Genomic DNA, 24,764 nt, shown 5'->3' with positions numbered 1-24,764 from the left:
TCGATGACAGGTTCCTCAGTGGAAGAGGCTTCCTCGGGAGAAGGTGGGCTCTCCTTCCTTGGAGGTTTTTCAACAGAAGCTGGATGGCCATCTGACAGCAATGAAGATCCTGTGAATTTAGGGGGAGGTGTTTGAGAGTTTCCTGCAGTGTGCAGGAGGTTGGACTAGATGACCCTGGAGGTCCCTTCCATATGATTCGATGACAGGTTCCTCAGTGGAAGAGGCTTCCTCGGGAGGTGGTGGGCTCTCCTTCCTTGGAGGTTTTTCAACAGAGGCTAAATGGCCATCTGACAGCAATGAGGATCCTGTGAATTTAGGGGGAGGTGTTTGTGAGTTTCCTGCATTGTGCAGGGGGTTGGACTAGATGACCCTGGAGGTCCCTTCCAACTCTTATGATTCTATGATTTGACCAATACCAACATTTGAATCGAACAGCATAGATTCCTAATAAAACAATTTAATGGGCGGGGGGGGGAGAGAGGGAAGAAAAAACAAATTTGTCCCAAGCTGATTCCGCTCTACCCCCTCTACCCAAGCCCCCTCCCCAAACAATTCTGGCTTCTGCATGTTTTGTAACACGACAGGAGCTTCCCATGCAAGTCGCAAAGCTTCTGTTTAAGGCAGAGTCCAAAAAGTGACCAATCTGTTGCATGCAGAATTCTTTTCGATAAATTTATGCTCGTTGTCAACTGTGTGATCTTTAAATTACAGTGAATTAAAAAATGACGAATTGCCGTATTCGTCTAAAGAAGTGCGTCGCAGCCCTGCCCGGGACCTTGCCAACGGGGTCGCAGTTCAGTTGAGGGCATAATTAAACTGGTTTGCAAACTTTTCGTGTTTCCTTTGGTCCGCTCGATTCATGGCTTTCACCACTCGTTTCACGGCCGCTCTGCAGGAAGAAGACGAGACAAGACGGAAACAAGAGCGTTGAGCGGATGTTTCATGCAAATGCGTTTCGTTTATGAATCTGTTAGCAAAAATAATGAAGTGGAGTATGATTAATTACTAATCAGGCCTCCAACACCGCACCGATGATGAAGCAGAACTAATTCATTATGTTAACTAAATTAGCTACAGCAATATAAACAGTTTTAATTCGGCAATGGGCTCATTAGCAGGAATAAACAAATGGCGGTCTTTCAGCGTAATGATCTTGCACTCCCTACCCTTTATACCCCCCCCCCATCCATTGCAGACAATTACTTAGGGGGATTTTAAAACCTGCTGCAGGAAATGCAAGGGACACGGACCTCTAGAGGGCAATGTTTGCAGTGTTTTGCTTATCGACCAGCGGTTTGAACTTGGTGAAACGAAAGCATTTTACACGTTAAGATGGCACGAGCTGCAGCAATAAAAAGAAACTGGAGCTGGACACGTGTCATGATTTCCAGCTGAAATTGGGAAGGGGGGGGGAGATGACTTAATGGATCTCTGACACAGAGAAAGAAGCCTGCCTGAGGCTCTTCCAGTGTTCGTGTCTCAGCCTCACATTCGTGCTTTCCTGTAGGTAGTAAAGGCCACCTAAAGCCCAGCACTTGATCAGTCACAGGGACAACTTTCAAAGGGGAAAACCCTAAAAGCGAACGAAGCTTGCTAGAGCAGTTTATGTTGAAACATCACTGGGCTGCTACACTAAGAACATAAAAGAAGCCATGTTGGATCAGGCCAATGGCCCCTCCAGTCCAACAATCTGCGTCACATAAGAACATAAGAGGAGCCATGTTGGATCAGGCCAATGGCCCCTCCAGTCCAACAATCTGCGTCACATAAGAACATAAGAGGAGCCATATTGGATCAGGCCAATGGCCCATCCAGTCCAACAATCTGCGTCACATAAGAACATAAGAGGAGCCATATTGGATCAGGCCAATGGCCCATCCAGTCCAACACTCTGCGTCATTTAAGAACATAAGAGGAGCCATGTTGGATCAGGCCAATGGCCCATCCTGTCCAACACTCTGTGTATATATACACACTGTGGCTAATAGCCACTGATGGACCTCTGCTCTATATTTTTATCTAACCCCCTCTTGAAGCTGACTATGCCTGTAGCCGCCACCACCTCCTGTGGCAGTGAATTCCACATGTTAATCACCCTTTGAGTGAAGAAGGACTTCCTTTAATCTGTTTTAACCTGACTGCTCAGCAATTTCATTGAATGCCCACGAGTTCTTGTATTGTGAGAAAGGGAGAAAAGGACTTCTTTCTCTACTTTCTCCATCCCATGCATAATCTTGTAAACCTCTATCATGTCACCCCGCAGTCGACGTTTCTCCAAGCTAAAGAGCCCCAAGCGTTTTAACCTTTCTTCGTAGGGAAAGTGTTCCAACCCTTTAATCATTCTAGTTGCCCTTTTCTGCACTTTTTCCAATGCCATAATATCCTTTTTGAAGTGCGGTGACCAGAATTGCACACAGTACTCCAAACGAGACCGCGCCATCGATTTATACAGGGGCATGATGATACTGGCTGGTTTGTTTTCAAATCAAACTGTTCACCACTTAGACTGCAAGGAGTAGAAACGTTCTGAATGAATTAATCAGATAAATCCCCCGGCCACAAAGGCCTCCTTTGAAATCTTTCAGAATGATAAGTAGACGGACACTTGCTACTTTCTTGATTGTGTCCCTGATGACATTTGTCAGGTTCCTTAGCTTGGAAAGAAGAGCCCTGCTGGAGCCCTCTAGTCTAGCAACCAACCAGCTGCCCTGGAGGGCCAATAAAGGACAAGACGTGTTAGCCAAGACCTTCCCTAGCTCTTGGCTCCTAGTGCGGCTGTTCAGAGGTTTGGCCAGTGAGAAGCAAAAGGAGACAGGAGCTGTGCTATACCGAGCCCTCTGCCAATGTATGGGTGGCGGATGCTCAAGCAGCATTCCGGCACCAACTTCCCGATGAGGATCTGCACTCTGAAATCCCTGAAAATACAGTTCTAAGACCCAGCAATAAAAGCGCTCCGCATTTTGTAAGCCAGTCGAGTGTCATTTATTTATGCATTGAAATATCCATATCCTGCTCTTCCTTGCGGCTCAGGACAAGATTAGAAATTACAACTAAAAACATACAAAACGCACCAAATTTCCAGGACTGCGTCCAAAGGAGTCAGTACTGTGGGACTCTTGGAGGGCTGCGTCTCTGAAAGGAGAAGGTTTTGGCACCTAAATGGCAGCTCTAGAAGTTTCCCAACTGTTGGTTCACTGCCATAGGAGGCGGTGGCTTCTACAAGCATAGCCAGCTTCAAGAAGGGGTTAGATAAAAATATGGAGCAGAGGTCCATCAGTGGCTATTAGCCACAATATATATATGTGTGTGTGTATGTATGTATATATATATATATATGTGTGTGTGTGTGTGTATATGTATATATATATATATATACACACATACACACACACACATATATAATTTTTTTGGCCACTGTGTGACACAGAGTGTTGGACTGGAAGGGCCATTGGCCTGATCCAACATGGCTTCTCTTATGTTCTTATGTGACACAGAGTGTTGGACTGGATGGGCCACTGGCTGGATCCAACATGGCTTCTCTTATGTTCTTCTGTGACACAGAGTGTTGGACTGGATGGGCCATTGGCCTCATCCAACAGGGCTTCTCTTATGTTCTTATGTGACACAGTGTTGGACTGGATGGGCCATTGGCCTGATCCAACATGGCTTCTCTTATGTTCTTCTGTGACACAGAGTGTTGGACTGGATGGGCCATTGGCCTGATCCAACATGGCTTCTCTTATGTTCTTCTGTGACACAGAGTGTTGGACTGGATGGGCCATTGGCCTGATCCAACATGGCTTCTCTTATATTCTTATGTGACACAGAGTGTTGGACTGGATGGGCCATTGGCCTGATCCAACATGGCTTCTCTTATGTTCTTATGTGACACAGAGTGTTGGAATGGATGGGCCACTGGCTGGATCCAACATGGCTTCTCTTATGTTCTTCTGTGACACAGAGTGTTGGACTGGATGGGCCATTGGCCTGATCCAACATAGCTTCTCTTATGTTCTTATGTGACATGGAGTGTTGGACTGGATGGGCCATTGGCCTGATCCAAAATGGCTTCTCTTATGTTCTTATGTGACACAGAGTGTTGGACTGGAGGGGCCATTGGCCTGATCTAACATGGCTTCTCTTATGTTCTTATGTGACACAGAGTGTTGGACTGGATGGGCCATTGACCTGATCCAACATGGCTTCTCTTATGTTCTTATGTGACACAGAGTGTTGGACTGGATGGGCCATTGACCTGATCCAACATGGCCTCTCTTATGTTCTTATGTGACACAGAGTGTTGGACTGGATGGGCCATTGGCCTGATCCAACATGGCTTCTCTTATGTTTTTATGTTATGTTCTTATGTTGGTTCTGCATAAGGGAAAAACCCCTCAGTGCGTGATGCCCAGAGACCCCAGAAAGAAAGAGCCAGCCTGCTACTCTGGGAAGTCGCTGTGAGCACGTTGTCCTTCTGCAGTCCCAGCAACTTCACTCCCTAACCACTCAGAGATACCTAAAGGCGGGGAATACTTCTTAAATGCTGCTTTTAAACTGGGCGCTTGCAACAGACAAGCTTATTAACAGATTAAGCAGAGTGCCCCTTTAAGGAGCGCTGTCCTCGGCAGCCCCGGCAGCAGCAGCAGCCATGTGGTCACGGCTCTGGAGCTGGAATGCGATTTAATTGGCAGAGAAAAGTGAGTCTTTAGCACAACGCAGTGGCCTTGGCACCTCCGTGTAGCTTTTACATTAGCACCACTGGCTTGTGAGATACTGTAAATGAAATGAGATCCCACTCTGATGATCTGTGTGCAATTTCACTTAACTTTATTGGCAGACTAGAGGCCGGGTTTATCACCTGTACATTTCAAGTAATTTGGGGCTGTTATATAAAGCCAAGGTTATCATCTTGTTTAGTGCTGCAAACTATGAAACCTATTAAAATATGACAGATTGGATTCCCACGCCTGACCCTAACACCCATCCAAAATCATTAGCACAAAGCACAGTAAACTAAAACAACTTTTAAAATTTATTTTCTAAAGCTGATGTGAAATTCTGCTTATTAGAACTTTATGGCTTATTGACTCTTCAAAATAAGAACAGATAATAAGAGATTGTCATGGCCAATGTGCCGTTCTGCGGGGAGAAGAAAGCCAATGTGAGTTTTCATTACTCATAACCACCATTACATCAAGACAAAGAGAGGAACACAATTTGTAAACGAAGAACATCCCTCAGAGTAGCCTGTGCAGCGTTTGAGATTGTTCTAGCACAAACAGTTGTGAGAACAGAAGGAATTTTGCTTCATGCTTTAATAATGCCTCCTCTCTCCCACCGAGGGCAATCCCGGATGCCACAAAGCAACTGCCATGCGTGGTTCCCAAGTGCATCACTGCGGCTGCCGGGCTCTGCCCACGGCTCCACGGCCAGTGGAAACAGACATGTCCCTGTTAAGTTCAGGACTTGGTCCGTGTCAAAGGCTGCTGAGCAGAGCATCTGCTCCGGGGAGGGTGTCAAGCGCCTGTCCACTGGCAACCAACTCCTGTGACTGTGATCTACCAAACTGCCAGAAAAGAGCTGTTGCTTAAATCCCACATTCAATCACATTCCAACATAAGAACATAAGAGAAGCCCCATTGAATCAGGCCAATGGCCCATCCAGTCCAATACTCTGTGTCACATAAGAACATAAGAGAAGCCATGTTGGATCAGGCCAATGGCCCATCCAGTCCAACACTCTGTGTCACATAAGAACATAAGAGAAGCCATGTTGGATCAGGCCAACGGCCCATCCAGTCCAACACTCTATGTCACATAAGAACATAAGAGAAGCCATGTTGGATCAGGCCAACGGCCCATCCAGTCCAACATTCTGTGTCACATAGGAACATAAGAGAAGCCATGTTGGATCCAGCCAGTGGCCCATCCAGTCCAACACTCTGTATCACAGAAGAACATAAAAGAAGCCATGTTGGATCAGGCCAGTGGCCCATCCAGTTCAACACTCTGTGTCACATAAGAACATATGAGAAGCCATGTTGGATCAGGCCAGTGGCCCATCCAGTCCAACACTCTGTGTCACATAAGAACATAAGAGGAGCCCTGTTGGATCAGGCCAATGGCCCATCCAGTCCAATACTCTGTGTCCCATAAGAACATAAGAGAAGCCATGTTGGATCAGGCCAATAGCCCATCCAGTCCAACACTCTGTGTCACATAAGAACATAAGAGAAGCCATGTTGGATCAGGCCAATGGCCCATCCAGTGCAACACTCTGTGTCACACAGTGGCCAAAAAATTATATATATCTATATATATATATACACACACATATATATACCCACTGTGGCTAATAGCCACTGATGAACCTCTGCTCCATATTTTTATCTAACCCCCTCTTGAAGCTGGCTATGCTTGTAGCCGTCACCACCTCCTGTGGCAGTGAACGCATTTATCTGTTATGAACAGGTTTTTGTATGCTCAGGCAACTTATTTATTCTCATGACCAGTGAAAACACTGAAGGTTCTTCCTCACAAAACGCACTGCGCATTCCCAGGAACAGGGCGAGCTAGGAAGTTCTTCCATTCGGGAAGGTAACCTCTAAGTCTTCTTCAAGTTTTTCTGGCATTCTCATGCAATTAGAGATGTCATGTGTAACACAGCCAGCCCTTTTCTGGGTGAAGAGAAGGCACCCTACTGTACTTCCTGCCCCCACCTCCGGCATGTTTGCAGGGTACACCTGGGCGGTGCCCGTGGCTCCTATTTGACCTCTAGAAGATGATGTGTTTCAGCTCCCACACTCCCATTCATGTGTGGGCTACAGACATTCTCACTTAAGTGGCAGGCACAAAACAAACTTTCTTCTGCTCCAACACGCTAGAGCAGGGGTGGCCAACGGTAGCTCTTCAGATGTTTTTTGCCTACAACTCCCATCAGCCCCAGCCAGCATCGCCATAGCTGGCTGGGGCTGATGGGAGCTGTAGGCAAAAAACATCTGGAGAGCTACCGTTGGCCACCCCTGCACTAGAGCTTCAGGCTGGCCTTCTGCTTATACCTTGAGGTTAAGCTCTCTGTCCCCGAAGGCTGAGAATCCAGCCTGTCCCAAGCACAGCAAGAACGGTTCTACCTGCCACTTGGACCAGATCACAGTTCTAGTTTTGTACTGACCTCTTGGGTAGAGAGATTCCCTACAATTTAAAGGAACAGATTTCACCTTCCGATTCCTAAAGGAATCTCAGAGAAGCAAATCAGTAAGCGGACAAGTGAGGGACTAAGGACTTGAATACAGTCGCTATTTATTTATTAAAATATATCCGCCTTTCCTTGTGGCTTAAGATGGATTACAACCTACAATTACGAATGTTGCGATACAAAAGACAAAACACTCCCTCCCCCCAAGAGACAGCCTGTATGTGGCTCGTGAAAAGCCCTGGCAAACAGGAAGGCCTTGCTGCAGCACTTCCTGAAGGCAGTGAAACGTGGCACCCACCCCCTCACCTGGAAGCTGCAGTGGAGAAGCCATGGGGAGGGAGGGGGAGGGCTCCGGTTGGTTGATGCCAGGGGGGCCACAGGCCCCACTGCAGTGAGCCAGAGTGCTGCGGCAATTGAGTGTTACGTGAAGGTGTGGGAGACCCGGGTTCAAATCCCTACTCTCTCATTGGGCCAGTGTGAAGCAGCCTCCCTCCCAGGGTCGCTAAGAGGATAAAACGGAGGAGGGGAGAATGAAGGGAGCCACTCTGAACCCCTCTTAAGAGAGAAAACCAAGATATAAATGAAGTAAATGAGTAAGCATGCGAGGAGATGGTCCTTTAGAGCTCTACGTAAACAGCTTTAAAGTTCATCATCTTGAACTGGACTCCAGAACAAACTGGCAGCCAACGCAGCCACTGAAAGACAAGCAAGGGAAGTTTCCGGCAACCAGCCCCTTACAGTGTTTGGGCTGCTGCATTCTGACAGAGGCAGTTTCCAGATCACCTTCAAGGGCAGCTCAACATACTGCACATTGCAGCAGTCCAACTCCAAAGCCATAAAAGCATGTGTCAAGTGTGGTCAAATTGGCTGAGTGCCTAACTAGATGTTAAAAAAGGCACAACTTTGCCATGGGGGCTTCAACGCACGCTGTAGCTGCCAGTTCCAGCTGCCAACTCGTGAGTAAACATGCAGCAAGGCCCAATTCAGACTGGGACCACTGTACGGGAAGAGGAATTCTTGCCAGCTCCCTGTGGATTTCTGGTGGATGAAACACCCGGGGCAAACTACGGTGTGCATGTTGTTTCCTCTGATGGGAATCAGCAAGGCACTCAATGCTTCCCTTGGCTCCCCCAAGGGAAGGAGGCAGGGATTTCTCCTGACCTGAATCAGGCCCTCCTATGTGCTTACTCATGAGCTGCCAACAAGAACTCATCCCTCTGGCAAACTCACACAGTTTGTAATGTCTAGTTACCCTTGGCTTCTATGGAAGGAGAAATGACAAGCCCCATAGAACTGCTGAAGGCACTTGTGGTTTCAAGTGGCAAATGAGCCCTCCCTCCCCAAGTCCTTCACCTGCTCTGCAAATGTTGACTCCACAACATCCAGGACAAGTGGACCCAGCCCCTCTAAGTCAGCTGGGAAGACCAGCCCCACCTCTGTCTCGTCTGGATTCCGACTCAGTTGTTTTTTGCCTTGGCTCTCTGACCATGACCTTGATGCTCAGGTTCAGAAGCAAGACTGAAACATCCTGAGGCCTGGACAATGAGAGTTGTCTGCATACTATGGCAACCCAGTCCCCAAACTCCAGACGGTTTCATTCATATGTACATATTAAAGAGCACCGGTGAGAAAAGAGAGCTCTGTGGCATCCCAAGGGACAAATCCCACCCAGCTGATTCTCCTCCCTCCGCAGCAACTCTCTGTGTCTCGTCAGGCAGGACAGATCAAAAACAGTGTGGGGGGGGGGGCTACTCACCTAATGCCCTATACTGGGTAGTCTCCTCCATGGTTTGAAAGATGTTCTGTGTACCTTTTTCTTTGCATTTCACCGGCTTGATGCAGGTCAGACTAGGGGTGGGCACGAACCAGGAAAAGGGAGGTTTGTGAAGGTTCGTGGAGTCTCACCAACCACCGGTTTAAGGTTTGTGTTTTATGATGCGGTGTGATTTGCAAAAGCCACTGAAAGAGCTGCGTTAAAAGGGTTTTTTGCATGCTGAGCCACTGGCACAACTCGCCAAGTTGAGTCCTGAGTTCACCTGCAAGTCACGTGGCGGTGGTGGCGGCGACGGCGACGAGACTTGCAAAGGGATCCCCTCACAAGTGAACTCAAAAGGCATTTAATGGAGTGGGGAATTTAAATGCCTTCTGAGTTCACTCACAGTCACACTGCCACGCGTTTAAAGAGACGGTGATCTCTTTAAATGCCCTCTCCAAGTCTTGCCACCGGTGTGCGTCTACCACCATGAGTTACACAAACCTCCCAAAGTCACCTGGTAGGTTCATGGGGGTGGGATGGCACGAACTGGGCCCGGTTCATGATGAATTTCCATTCATAACTTGGTTTGTGCCCATCCCTAGTTCAGACAGATGGTTTGTGCATATCCTGTCACTCTCATCTATATGTACATGACAGAAACCCATCTTTGTACAGCCTGAAGCAGTAGAAACAAAGGACCAGGTGTTTGCAACTTTCACAACAATTGTGATAGCTTTTCCATCTGTTGTGAGGCATCCAACAATTCTTCTACTCTTGGTGGTCAGTATGTGATGCACACATTTTAAAATACACGAGGATATCCAGAGAACAGACTGCAGGACAAACAAGCAGTTATTTTTCCATGCAGCGGCAGGAGGCGGAGAAGACGGGAATTATATCCCACCCTTCACTCAGAATCTCAGAGCATCTTACAATCTCCTTCCTCTCTCAGCCCCACCTACCTCACAGGGTGTTTGTTGTGTGTGTGTGTGTGGGGGGGGGGTAAGGTAAAAGAGACTGTGACCGCTCTGAGATTCAGAGTGGAGGGCAGGATATAAATCCAATATCATCATCTTCTTCTTCTCCTCCTCCTTCCCACAACAGACATCCTGTGAGGTAGGTGAGGCTGAGGGAACTGAGAACTGCTCTTGAGAGAACGGCTCTGAGAGAACCGTGTCTGACCCAAGGTCACCCAGCAGCTGCATGTGGAGGAGGAGTGGGGAATCAAACCCAGTTCTCCAGATTAGAGTCTACCACTCTTATGTTGGAAAGGAGGTAATAACACCGCCACATCACCACCCACCACAAATCTAACTGAATGTATTAAGAAGCAACCGAGGAGCTGAGCTCCTGAAATGTCCGGCTTCTGCAGAGCAGGCAAAGAAGGGACGAGGGATCTGCCTTTCACTGAAAACAAAACCTGATGAAACTCTTCAGCACAGCCTGCAGACCCTTGCAAGAGAGCCAGTTTGGTGTAGTGGTTAAGTGTGTGGACTCTTATCTGGGAGAACCGGGTTTGATACCCCACTCCTCCACTTGCACCTGCTAGCATGGCCGCTCTGAGACTCTTTGGAGTGGAGGGCAGGATATAAATCCCACATCTTCATCTACCTCACAGGGTGTCTGTTGTGGGGGAGGAAGGGAAAGGAGATTGCGAGCCGTTCTGAGACTCTTCGGAGTGGAGGGCGGGATATAAATCCAACATCTTCATCTACCTCACAGGGTGTCTGTTGTGGGGGAGGAAGGTAAAGGAGATAGTGAGCCGCTCTGAGACTCTTCGGAGTGGAGGGCGGGATATAAATCCAATATCTTCATCTACCTCACAGGTGTCTGTTGTGGGGGAGAAAGGGAAAGGAGATTGTGAGCCGTTCTGAGACTCTTCGGAGTGGAGGGCGGGATATAAATCCAACATCTTCATCTACCTCACAGGGTGTCTGTTGTGGGGGAGGAAGGTAAAGGAGATAGTGAGCCGCTCTGAGACTCTTCGGAGTGGAGGGCAGAATATAAATCCAATATCTTCATCTACCTCACAGGGTGTCTGTTGTGGGGGAGGAAGGGAAAGGAGATTGTGAGCTGCTCTGAGACTCTTCGGAGTGGAGGGCGGGATATAAATCCAATATTCTGGAGCACTGCCCAGTGTAGTGGCCTTGACAGAGGTGAAAGGGGTGGGCATCTTCAGTACGTGCAGCCCAGCTACAGGAGGCTCTCTGCCTCCCCCACACCCCCAAGCCTTGCCTTCCAGCATCTTGCTAAGAATATTTTCTTTCAGAGGGGTTTGTGAACAGGTAAGAGATGCTGCTACTTTTGTCAGCTTTTGTTGTTTTCAGCTTGTGGATATTGTAAGGGGTTTTTAAACGCTGTGATTCATTCTATTGTTTTTATTCTGCACTGCCTTTTATATTTTATATGTATAGTAGAAAAGCTGGCTACAAGCACTGTAAAGGAATAAAAAGATAAAAATGAACGTCAAATGTAATTTTAGCCATTTCATTTTCAGAAGATTCTCTCTTGAACAATGCTTGCTCGTGCTCTGAAAAAGAAAGCAGTAAATGAAAACTAAAGTACCATGCACGATAAGTGTAATATACAAGAACACCTCTTACTTATCAAAAACTTTCTTTCCAAGGCGGGAACGAGACGTATTTGCTTGCTGCTTCAGGTCTGTGAGGTTGGGGTATTTCTTTTTCTTTCCCTTGTTTCTCCCTCCTTTCCCGCTGTATCGAGAAGACCCAAGGTCAGCCCCTGTGGCTGCTTCCACTTCTCTCATGAATTCTGGATCTTGCCACTCTGATCAAAAAGAAATGAAACAAAACACAAACTGCTAGTGACGAACATTCAACTTTAACTCTCACATGGTTTGCTGGGTACTGTCGTCTTTCATTGCCACTCAAAAGTTTGGTCAATTTGTCTCCAACTGAATTTTGTCACAAGCCTGTGTTCATATCAAAAATTATTATTATTTTATTATTATTATTATTATTATTACTTTCAATTTATATCCCGCCCTCTCCGCAAGCGGACTCAGGGCGGCTCACAACTTCATAAAATACAATCAGTCCAATAAAACATATAAAACCATAATTTACTTATTTCAGTTTTAAAACCATTCTATGGCACTGTTTCAGTACAATATAGGCGGTATTGAATTCTCGACTGTGATCACCAGCATTTTATAAGATGTCCGGGGGCAGCCCTTTTTCAGTCAACAGCAAAAGCCTGTTTAAACAATTCGGTCTTACAGGCCCTGCGGAACGCAGCCAAATCCCGCAGGGCTTTTATGGCTTATGGAAGAGTGTTCCAAAGTTCTGGTGCTGCCACCGAAAAAGCCCTAGATCTCGTTACACACAACCTGGCTTCTTTTGGCCCAGGGCGGACAACAGATTTTTTGTCCCTGATCGCAGTGCTCTCTGGGGGATATATGGGGAAAGGCGGTCCCGTAGATAGACAGGTCCCTGACCATAAAGGGCTTTAAAGGTTAATACCAACACCTCGAAGTGAACTCGGAACACAACAGGCAACCAGACTCTCCTGTGTCTGATGCTCTCCGAACCACTATTTAATTCAATTTAAATGCTAAAGAAATTCTATTTGAATGTTAAAAGTTGCTAGAAAAATATTCTCTCTCTGCCTGTGGCTTGACTGATGTCCTGGCCACTCCCAGGGCCCTGACCTGACCTGCCTTCCTCCAGGACCTCCTCCCCCCACCCCCCGCTCCCCATGGTCAGTTGACTTCTTGCCTCATCCCAAAAGACATGTTTGCCAGCTAATCCAAACTGCCAGATTTCAGTCCCTCTCAAACACATCCCTTTAGTAGCTGTCCTACACACGGAGAAGGAAAGTGGTTCAGTTCTGAGGTATTTTCAACCTGCTGCTTTTATACAGAGCGTATCCATTATCCCTGCCCTACCCAAAATAGCCTCTAACATTCTTTACTCCTCCATTGCATCTGTGTGTCAGCAAAGGGTTCGCTGAAGTTTCAAAATAATCGGACTTGTCTTTGTTTCAAAACTAAGTTTCATTTATTGATTACAGCAACGTTACTCTCTACTAAGCATTGAAACTGATAACGAGTGGCTTCACATCTCAGCATTTATGCATACAGTTCAAAGGACTGGGCTTTAAACTAATTCCCATAATAAAATACATTTTGGCCCTGCAAGTAACTCCTTCACACGCCAGCTTATCAGTTGTCGGGGACTGCCGGTCTCTCCCCCCTGGTGATGTCCTTGCTTGGCTCGGGAGGCGCCAGAGAGGCGTGCTTGGCGCTTTTGCACTTCAAAGGCAGTGCTGGCCTCTAGGGCCCTGGCACCTCCGTTCCCACCCCTCCTCCTTCTCTTGCAGGGCACAGGTGTTAGTGGTACAATATTTCATTCAGGCATAGGGTTAGTAAATGTAAAACATTAATAACTTCAATGAGACATTTCTGGCACTGTGAGGTCGAGGAGGCGGAGAGCGTGCCTCTCCCATATCCCTGTCTGACACTCTGACCACTGTGTCGTGCAGGCTCTCCATCCTTCCGTGTGGGCTTACATGGTCTCTGTTTTTTAAAGACACTACTAAAACCAGGGGTCATTTTATAGAAGAAGAAGTGCTGGAGCTCACTGGCATAAATCCTTCGCATACGCCACACACCGCTGGCATCGCCTGAAGTGCATCAGAATGCCAGGTAGCAGAGAGATAAACTTTATAAAGGGAACAAAAAAATACAATTTAAGTTTTTTTTTTTTTTACTCAAAATAAAACATCATTAAAACATTAGCACGCTTTGCAATATTTCGTTTTAACAGTCTCTGATAACTGAGACGTTGTGCTCTGAATTATTGCATCAAAATCGGGAGACAATGCCTGTGCTGTGGCAGTCCTGAGTATGCTGTTCAGGTGTGCATCTGTAAGTTGCAAACCGACTTTTGATTTACTGACACTCATTGCAGAAATCTCATGTTCAGTGCTCAGTGCCCTAGGACCCGGGGAAAATATGAAATGACTGGGCATTGCGAGCTTTTGTATATAAACTGCTTCATGTGCTGGTTAAGAACATGTGAAGAAACCATGACACAGTCTGAGGGCTATGTGTTTGTCTACAAAACTATAGTCTTCCCCAGAGAAATTACTGCAACTCCTATGAGGCAGTGCAAGAACAGAGTCAGCCATGTATAGTGGTCAGTATCAGCCTACTATCTGGGAAGTCTAAGTTCAAAATCCCCAATCAATCAACTAAAGGAAAATGTGAAATGTTACAGAAAAATAAAAGGAAATGTGCTGGATGAACTTGATCTGGACACACACTCTCGGCCTAATCCTGGCTTGTTGCTATTCCTCTTCTGGATAATGAAGGCATGGATCATGAAGGCATTAATACAGTGAAAAGGGGAAGGCAAATCCAGTTGCACCCAGGACAGCCCAGGCATAATTGTGGACACCAATCTGTAATTGGCTAAGTATGCTTTAAGTACCTGTTAAACCATTATTCTCATAATCATCACTTCCAAATCTTTTTCTAAAACCCTGAAAACCTTTTTCAGTCTTTCTACTTCATCCGTTAGTTCATTTTTCATTCCTTCTGCCTACTATATCTTCAGTAATTTAATTTTTGGCATATATTTTTTTAAATCTGGCATCAACTTTTTCTCCCATTTCCTCTATACTCTGTGGAAGATGCCTTTCAAGAATCTTTATAATTTACCAAATTTACCAAATTCAATTGGGAACAATTTCTGAACTTCCTTAGCAAAGCTATTGTCTCACTGGTCTTAGAATCTCCTTTTATTCACAAGCTTAAGGATATAATGTTTAAACAACCAGCAAGAATTTTAAATCCCACTGAATTTCCAGATATCCGTTTCCAGTTATGTACACAAATGATCTAAAGGACTTATAAAGTGCTTGTATTGCAAGATGTTAAACTAAGAAAATAATATTCCACAATACCCCTGGGGCAGTAGAAAGTGCTTATAATAAATGCTAAGCCACATATTAACCTGTGACTACAACCCAAACAATAATATTGCACTATCCCACAAGCAGTTCCACAAAACATACTGCAACTAAATTCATGTAAACAATATCCCATACTGCACAAATCCCAAACAGAAGATTAAACTCAATGTGATACAGATAAGCACCAACAAGGAAGTTCTATATCTGAACTCATTCCAAAAGTAAATTACCACGTACAGTACCTGTCCTGAGGCCAGCAGCTCTGTAGTGTCCACATGCTCATTTAATACAAACTTGAGAGTTCAATATATAGATAACTAATAGCTAGTAGTCTATTAGTAGCAATAGATGACAATAAAGTACTTCACAAGCAGACTTCACATCTATGCATGACAATTCTCAGTTCACCGATACCTTAAAAGTAAAAGCACCAGTCGTTTCCGACTCTGGGGTGATGTTGCACGATGACATTTTCACGGCAGACTTTTTTTAGAGGGCGGTTTGCCACAAAAGCTGATAACGTTGAAATGTCTGCGCTATGAACAGACATACTCAGCACTAACTTGCTGTGTGGCCCAGGTTGGGTGACGCAACCTTTACGTACTGCAGTGGCCCACCATCATGAATAAGCTAGTAACACAATGACAATCCATAAAATAAACACCTACTCTTTCACAAGAGGTTTTCTTAAAGGCCAGGGGGAGAACTCTAGAATCATATCCTCCATCTTCCCTTGCTCAGATCTCACAGCTATTAACAGTGGGGAGAAGGAATTGTGTAAACTTGCATTTGTCCCCTGAATTTCTGAAGGCCTACCCTAAGAGTTTTCAAGGACCCCCTTGGTCTGCTGTATGTATTCTAAACTTCTCACAAAATGTCTGTACTATTTCAGTCTTCAGTTATGTCTCGCCGGCTTGTGGGAACAGCAAAATGCCCTTAAGATGCATTAAGATTTGCACATACCTTGTTAACATGCTCATATCACTTCAACCGTCATGGCTGATTATGAAAGTCAAGCTTTTCAAACTAGGATCGAAGTAAGCTACTTCACACAGAAGACACTGGGTAAAGGATTTTTTAAAAAAAAAAAAAAAACTTTAACAGGCAGGGCAGAATCAGCCTATTAGTTTCATTTATGGCAATAAGAGAAAGAGAAATAAAACTTCAGCGAGACAACAAGTGGGAGGAAAAACGAGCTCGGAAGGAATTCGAGGGAAGTACAGAAGCGCAAAATGGAACGCACACATCAGAGATGGATCAGAAGGCCACAGAGAGTTTATTTTTTGAAGTAAAGGAATATAGAGCAGCACAATTCAGATACAGGAACGATTAATCTAAGATTAACAAAAAGCGTCTAAACAGTTTATCTTCCAGCAAATAAGACGGCGTCACAGTTTAGGAGCCCAGTGAATGGCACAATTGTTTAAACACAACGAAAAAATGCTGGTGTTCAGTAGAGATGAAATGAGCATTTGAGTAAAATGAAGGGGCAATTTAAAAGCCTTTGAGAAAAATCGATAGCCTGCCAGGGAAGAGCACTGATGGGCCCCTAAAGCTCTTCATACATTGTTACTGGTTTAGCAGCAGGGAAAAGAAAATTACACCGTTTGTACCAGCAGGGTAGAATCAATACTGTAGTTAGTAAAGAGATACTATTTCACATCTGACTGGCCAGCGGCTGCCTTTGCTACCTTGTCCTGATACCTGTTTGTTAACAAGTCACTAAGGGTTGGAAAACCACACATTCTTCAGGGCTGACACAAAAATAGGCACTTAATTTGCTCCCCAGTGTGAACTATTGTAACAGGATGAACACCACAGATTAGCAAATCAGTCCAATCCCTCATGATTTCAGAAGCCGGGGCTGAAGTTCTGCTCTCCGGCCACCTCACTCACGTGTAAGAGTCATCCATTAAGTGCAAAGAAACAAAAAAGGAGGTTTTATCGTTATTAATCTTTAGCAACGGAGCCATGGTACTATTCTGCCATTCGGTTGGACACAAAGCCACAAAGTACAAGTGGGGACACCCCCCCACACACGCAAAAAATAAAATAAAATCCCAGAGGTTGAGGAAATGGGGCAAGGAAAAGTGGGGGAAGGATACTTCAACTTTTGCCCCACTCCCTTGGCCCCAACCCAGATGGCCCAGGCTAGCCTCATCTCATCAGATCTCAGAAACGAGGTTGGCCCTGGTCAGTGCTTGGAAGGAAGACCTCAAGGACGCTCAAGGTAGCTACACAGAGGCAGGCAAAAGCAAATCACCTCTGAATGCCTCTTGTCTTGAAAAACCCATGAGGTGTTGCCATAAGACAGCTACAACTTCATGGCACTTTCTACACACACTCTCTATCCCACTTCCTCTATTCTGTGGAGGCAGGGTGGGGGGAGGGCTAAGTCTCACTACCCATGCCCAAACCACTTAGGAATGGACCGCCTAGTCCCCTTCACCAGTTCTACTTCCTGCACCCCCATGTTCAGAAGTAAGGCAGGCGGGTCACCAGAGGAAGGGCCCTTCCACAGGGGCGGTGCCTCACTGTCCTTCCCCTTGCAGCTTGCTTGCAAGTTCTGCTACTCACTCTCCTTTAGGGGCCAGGATTTTGGTGAAAGGCTTGATCATCTGACACAATTTCTATAGCGTGTTTTCAGCCTGAAAACGGTTGGATTCATTTTTAAGTTGCTCGGGGTTTTAAGATTCTGTGCCGTGCTGGGTTTTTAACGGTGGTTTTAATTAACAGCTTTAAATGTTGAATGATACTGTCGGGCTTTATTTTTAAAGGCACATATAGAACCTGTGCTGCAACACCTGCACTGGCTCCTGGTGGAATACTGAGTCAGATTCAAGGTTCTGATGGTGACCTTTAAAGTTCTGAGTGGTCTGGGGCCTGTGTCTCTTTGGGACCACCTCCTCTCCCTGGGAGAGTGCTGAGCTCTGCTGAGAATAACCTACTCATGGTCCCTAGCCCTAAAGATATAAGGCTGTCCTTGACCACAGCAAGGGCTTTTTCAGTCCTGGCCCAACCTGGTGGAACTCTCTGCCACATGCCACTGAGGCCCTGTGGGACTTAATGCGATTCTACATGGACTGTAAGGCAAAGATGTTCTGCCAGGCTTTTAGCCGTGGGCAGCAATGGTTCCACCATAGTCAGCACCCTCCTCTCTTTTTTTCTTCCCTCCATCTTTGCTTTGGCCCCCCTCCTCTTCTGTCCATGACACAGCGATGTAGTCCAGAGTGGGGTAACAAAGGAACATCTGACGCCACGTAAGATAATGTAGCTGATTCTCCTCTGTCTAGTTTTGCTTTTAATTCTGTTTTTAATGGTTGTACATCTAGAGCAGTGTTTCCCAAAGTGGGCAATATTGCCCCCTGGGGGGCACTGGAAGGATCCAGGGAGGCAGTAATAGCCTTGAGTGCAATTGGGGGACGGTGAATAAAAATAAGGGGGTGGTGGAAGCATAAAGGAAAAGAGAAGAGGGTGGGAGGTGTCAAAATATCACGTTTCTTGGAGGGGTCCAGAATTTCTAATTTAGAGAAAAATTCCAATTAACAAAAATAGAGGGTTCCTTTTTGTCTGCTACTTAAATGCAAATTCACCCAATTAGACTAGTAATGAGGAGCAGAACTCCTTCCAATTAAAATATAAGAAGGATGCAGCATATTTACAAGACAGAATAAAAAAATAAAGGTGTACAGACAAACAAGAAAGACAGAAACAAAAAACCCTTACTAGTCTATCCTAACCAATACTTGCTATAGCTAGTAGCTTCTCAAGGTTGCTTGCAGTTTCTCTCTCAGCAATACAGTTCAAGTCATGACAGTGGAAGCACTGAGGCAATTTCTCTGAAGAGTTTCAACCTGTAGCTTGCTCCTCACAAGGTTTTATGCAGAGCGTCTTCTTACAGTCCTCTGGTTACCAGGTGGTTGCTTCTGTTGATTTCAGCCGACCGCAATGCCCCAGACACAGAGACCGATTTCCCACTCGCCTTACGCCGCTCTCAAGCTCCTGGGGCTGCAGCTACCGTCTACTTTTCTGCACCACAAGCAGAACCTGGGTTTTAGAGGTTTCTGTTTGCAGCACAAAAAAGCCAAAGCTAGCTGCAGCCCCAGGGCAGATAGTGTGTAATCGGAGGGAAGCCCCGCTGAGAAGAGGAGCTCGAGAGCAGCGTAAGACGAGTGCGAAATCGGTCAGAGTGTCTTCTGCAGGGCCAGCACATGAGAGTAGGTGGGTAGGCAACTGCCTGGGATGCCACCCTGCCAGGGGGCACTGCTGGGCACCCCCTTACTCCCCCTTCCCTAGTGGCACGATTGCGCCAGCCAGCAGGCAAGCCAAGAGCTCCAGGCAGTGCTGCCACGCCGCCGCTTTTCTTCGCAGGGCAAACATTGCCTGCGCTTGTCTGAGGCTTCCAAGGAAGCCTCCAAAGAGCGCCCCATTTTACCACCGCCCGCTGCTTTCAGGTAGAAAGCGGCTGGGCGGGGCACCTTTCGATTGCATTAGTCGGAGCTGACAAGGGGAGGGTGGATAATAATTATAAAGGAATTTCAAAAATTCTCTGGGTATGGGAATGTTACTATGGTTGATTTCATAAAAGAATTTTAGAATTTCTAAGAGTCTTCTTTACAACATCTTTGTTTACTCTGCACGCAAATATGTCACTGCATCTTTTAGTCCACTTCTTAAAGGCAGATTTCCAGGGGGGCGCTGCATAACTAGCTGCCGGAAGAGGTAAGGGCCCTGCGGGACCTTGTTCAATTCCGCAGGGCCTGTAAGACAGTCCTCTTCCGGCTGGCTTACAACTAACTGGCACTGAAATTTGAAACTGAGTGTAGTTGTAAGACCGCCGTATGTCTCGAATGTTTTAAGTACATAATTGTGTGATGTTTAGATTTTAAATATGTAAATTATGAAATATTTTTATGCTTAATTTTATACTTTTATGTTAGATTTTACATGTTGTAAGCCGCCCTGAGCCACCTGGTGGGAAGGGCGGGATATAAAATACAAATAAATAAATAAAATAAAAATAAATAACTTTTTTTTCTGAAAAGGGGGCGTTAGGCCAAATAAGTTTGGGAACCTCTGATCTAGAGTCTTGCTTGGCAGAGGGCAGGCAATCCATAAATCAAATCAAATCAATAAAATTTATTCCTAAATAGTATCCTTGCCATGTTGAACTGTTTTATATATTTTACATGCACGAGAATTTGGGTTGTTCCTCTATATCCCATTCAAGACCCCTCTCCCTCCAAAATTTAGTAGTATTGATTATGGGCACTCTCTGAGTATCCTTCACCAACCAGCTATGAATCTACACAACAATCCTTTATCAAAAAATGGCGCAGTGGTTTGTGTCAGGCTAGGACCAGGGAGACCAAGCTCTAACACACACATACACACACACCATTCTTAGGAAACTCTCATGTTGACCTCAGGCAAGCCACAGGCTCTCAGCTTAACCTACCTCACAGTGTCTTTGTGAGGATAGGAGGAGAGGGGAGTGATGGAAGCCATTTTGGGTCCCCGCTGGGGAGAAAGGCGGGGCATAAATAAAGTCCATAGCATCTGCATCCACACTGACTTCTACTAATCGCTACACAGTTTTCAAGATGCTTACCGTTCATCCACTTTATGATCTGCTCTAGTTTCTTCTCTGGTATTATAGCCAGACTAACTGGTTGTTTCACACATCCCCCCCCCCACCTCCACACAAAGACTGAAACTATATTTGGCCATTTCTCATCTCAAAAAAAATGAGATTTTTGTGACAGGTCAATGGTTAGAATAATCCCAGTTTACGGAAAGCTTATTCAAAGGATGCCTTGCCTTCTTCAGGGCAGTGAAGAACAGCTCGTTAGAGCAGCATTAACTATTTTCTGGGTCCTGCTCTCGGCTGTGGTACATCAAGATGGGAAAACTGGAAAAAGTTGTACCTCTTCGAACAACCATCGAGCTGAAACCACTGGGATCCATTTAAACAACTGATAGCATTTTCAGGTTGTCCAGCTCCATGTCTGGAGTGGGTGCAAGTAATTCAGTCTCCACAATGCCTCACATCTGAGTGCCCATCAATAGGAGGGAGACCAGAGGCAGCTAATCATTCTCAGGCTCATTACTACCAACGAGGGATCTCTAAGACCCCCATTCAAAAAACCCTTAAAACTTGCAAGGTGAAGTGGTGATAAACAAGAGAAGGGACCAAGACTAGTCAACAACAGCAGAACTTCCATGAAGCTTGACATCATCTAGCAGCCTATTCATACATGAGCCACCCAGTGGAGTGAAGGAGGTGCATGCGTGAGCTTATCACTCCAGATCAAAAATACCAATGGGCATCCCTCCAGTTTCAGCCAGCTGTTCATCAACAAGTCAGACAACACCGCAGGCTATCTGTCCTGAGTCTAATTCTGAATGTTGGAACACTCAGAATCCCGTGACCATCAGGAGTGCAATGGAAGTTCTGGAGACCTCCACCCCTTTACCTACGACTCTGAAACAGTGGCGGGAGCCAAGCCACAGGTCAGCAAGGAGAAGGAAAGCAGTTTCCTTCTTCCCTCCGCCTCCTGATGGTTGCTGGGTGGGTGTGCCCAGGGCCCTCTGAGAAGTACAGCTATGTAACCTCAAGCATTCTGGAACGGATATTACCCAGAGTGCATCTGCTGTTCAGTCTCCACAGAGAGCTGGTTGAACCCAGGGGGAGGGGGACAAGCGAAATGGGGCAAGGAAGCAGGGGACTCTGCCCCTCCTCCTGGTAAGCTGCCTTATAGACAGCAAGCTGCAGTTAATTTGGAGAGGAGCGATGAGGAAGATGAAACTTCTTCGGGCTGGATGTACCATCTGATCCAAAGAAGAATTCTGAGTGTAGTGAGATAACTGCCTCGTGGTGAAAGGAATCATTCATCATTTGCTGAAACTAAGCCAAGAGCCCACAAAGTTTACCTTCTTACTAGACTCCATTCACTTAATTAACAGCAGTTATAAGAAAGCTGAGCAGTTACCTTGTTCCCGCAAAACACCACCACAGATTTCTATTTCATACAAACCTGGATGCTTCTCCTTTTGCTCAAACTGCTTCCTTGCTTCCCTGGCTCTGTCCTCTGGATTAACAGGGTTCCCGAGTTCATCTCGTGGGATTATTTTTCCATGGAAAGGGCACTTAGGATAAAGCAAATACATTCAAAGTTGTTGTCAGAAAGAACTCCCGACGTTATGCTTCCTTTATTAACAACGTAAGAGAAACAATAAATGGGTCTATTGGGGTTATGCTGCTATCGACTGCTGAATATGCAAACCGTCATCTGGTCAGTGGTCATGACATATGAACATATGAAGCTGCCTTATACTGAATCAGACCCTCAGTCCATCAAAGTCAGTATTGTCTTCTCAGACTGGCAGCGGCTCTCCAGGGTCTCAAGCTGAGGCTTTTCACACCTATTTGCCTGGACCCTTTTTTGGAGATGCCAGGGATTGAACCTGGGACCTTCTGCTTCCCAAGCAGATGCTCTACCACTGAGCCACCGTCCCTCTCCGTGACGGCCACTCTCACATTTAGAAACCTGTTTCTATATCCTTGAAAGAACATAAGGAAAGAATCAGGCCTGCAGGTGCCTTCCAAAAGATGTTTTAATTCATCTCAAGTCCATTCACCCTTTCCACTAGTCCATGGCCATACACACATACACTGTGTGACCGTCAAGCGCGCTCATTTCTGGACCACGTTTTACTATGTAGAGAGCAGGTCATCAGCTCTCCAGCTTTCCCCCATTATTTACAGCCCAGAGGGCACATAGAGAAAATATCTGGCCCTGGGATGTTTATACTAGAGGCTGGCCGCTGGTACCTTCAAGTCGCCTCCCCCGCTCACCCCTTTCACACAGACAATCCTTATCTCTTCACAAAGGAGTGTGAGAAGGTTTGATGTTTCCAGTAGCCTAAGATTCCTTAGTAATAAAATAGATAGTTGCTTAGTAACCTCTGAACCCGTGACTCAAGCATGCATCTGTAGTGTAACCTTTCATGACATCCTATATAGCAACTGCGTAACTGTTTGTACCCCATTACTCCCAAGGCTTGTGTCCTCGGCAAAGCTCCCGAGTTTCTAACAATAAACCTACTTTTGATTCAAACAAAGGATTTGGTTATTGGGAAATAGTAGTCCAGATTAAAAGATGAGAGCTGGACTTGAGAGACTGGAATTCAAACCCTTGCAAATTCTAGTGCAATGTATAGTCTGTTGCTGTTCGTTCTCATTTTCCCAAGCCCAGAGTCCCAACATTCTGCTCCTCTTATTCCTTGGCTCCTGTATCAAGAGCTGCCAGTTCCATCCCAACCTCTGCTCAGGCACAGATCCGTCTCCATGTGCCTCCACCCCCCAGGATCTCCCTCTCCCTCAGCCTGCTTGGACTCTGGGCCTCCCCCAACCCCCTGTTCTGCACAAGTCCCAGGTGCCCCCCATACCCAAAATCTGTCCCATGCTGAATCAGATTCTTGGCTTTACTGCAAGCATTTACATGCTGGTGCTGGAAAATACTTAAAACATTACTCCGAGTATCTTTATTCTTACACAACAAGCTCCCTTTACTTTAAATGTACTTCTGTTTCCTTCCAGACTTGCTCTGGAGCCCTGCCTCTTTCTTAGAGATCCCTAAAAGAGGGCGTGGCGGCCTAACTGTTAAGAGCATCTCAGCAGTTCCAGCTGAGATAGGGGAGGGACGGTGGCTCAGTGGTAGAGCATCTGCTTGGGAAGCAGAAGGTCCCAGGTTCAATCCCTGGCATCTCCAACTCAAAAGGGTTCAGGCTGTAGGTGAAGGAGATGGAGGGACAGTGGCTCAGTGGTAGAGCATCTGCTTGGGAAGCAGAAGGTCCCAGGTTCTATCCCCGGCATCTCCAAAAAAGGGTCCAGGCAAATAAGTGTGAAAACCCTCAGCTTGTGACCCTGGAGCGCCGCTGCCAGTCTGAGAAGATAATACTGACTTTGATGGACCCAGGAGGGTCTGATTCAGTATAAGGCAGCTTCATATGTTCATATGAGAAGGCATCTTTCCTACTCTTTTGTGTAACTCTGGGCACCCTCTGGGAAAGCCCAGAGGATGTATGTCTAATGTGCACATGTATAAGGCCATGGTGAAATCCACTAACGGGACAGGAAAGCACTAAAACTGAAGAGGAGAGAAAGTATGTGAAAAGAAAGGAGAACTTATGAGTATGGAAGTTCCCAACGCTGCTGCTGTTGCAGTGGCCGAAGAACTAAATCAGATGGCCGTGGCTCCACCTCTCTGGAGCCAGCCACCAAAAAGTAGTTTAAGCTTAGCTTTGGAAGATTCCAAACAGGCACAGGGATCCCAATGGAGCGCCTGAACAGAGACCTCAAAGAAGAGTTGCAGATCATTCACTGAAAGGGATTAGGAGAACGGCAGAATTTGAGCCCAAGAGCACCTTAGAGATCAACAAGATTTTGTCAGATAGGAAATGACTTAGTGGTACATTTAAGCCCAACCAAAGCAAGCGCTTTTTCAAATATATAGCCAAATTGTTGTTGCACTTGATTTATTGCCCTATCCCAGGTTCTGGACAATGTACAGCATCTTATAGAGAGCCAGTTTGGTGTAGTGGTGAAGTGTGCGGACTCTTATCTGGGAGAACCGGGTTTGATTCCCCACTCCTCCACTTGCACCTGCTGGAATGGCCTTGGGTCAGCCATAGCACTCTTATCTGGGAGAACCGGGTTTGATTCCCCACTCCTCTACTTGCACCTGCTGGAATGGCCGTGGGTCAGCCATAGCCCTGGCAGAGGTTGTCCTTGAAAGAGCAGCTGCTGTGAGAGCTCTCTCCAGCCCCACCCACCTCACAGGGTGTCTGTTGTGGGGGAGGAAGGGAAAGGAG

At 46.2% G+C, this 24,764-nt stretch overlaps 1 protein-coding gene across 1 annotated transcript in view; it reads right to left on the bottom strand.

Annotated features, from left to right (window-relative positions):
- Nucleotides 1–441: 441 nt before the first annotated feature.
- Nucleotides 442–24,764, bottom strand: part of UVSSA (UV stimulated scaffold protein A) — a 102,976-nt gene continuing 78,653 nt past the window's right edge. The window contains exons 11-13 of the mRNA XM_060233563.1: nt 21,926–22,037; nt 11,555–11,738; nt 442–889 (exon numbers count right to left, since the gene is read on the bottom strand). Of these exons, the coding sequence (XP_060089546.1) occupies nt 796–889; nt 11,555–11,738; nt 21,926–22,037 (390 nt within the window). The 3' untranslated portion in view covers nt 442–795. The remainder of the gene's footprint in view (nt 890–11,554; nt 11,739–21,925; nt 22,038–24,764) is intronic.

This window comes from Heteronotia binoei, chromosome 3, assembly GCF_032191835.1.
Source record: "Heteronotia binoei isolate CCM8104 ecotype False Entrance Well chromosome 3, APGP_CSIRO_Hbin_v1, whole genome shotgun sequence".
Lineage (NCBI taxonomy): Eukaryota > Metazoa > Chordata > Lepidosauria > Squamata > Gekkonidae > Heteronotia > Heteronotia binoei.
Note: the sequence above shows the minus strand (reverse complement) of the source record. Positions and strands in the feature narration are given on the sequence as shown.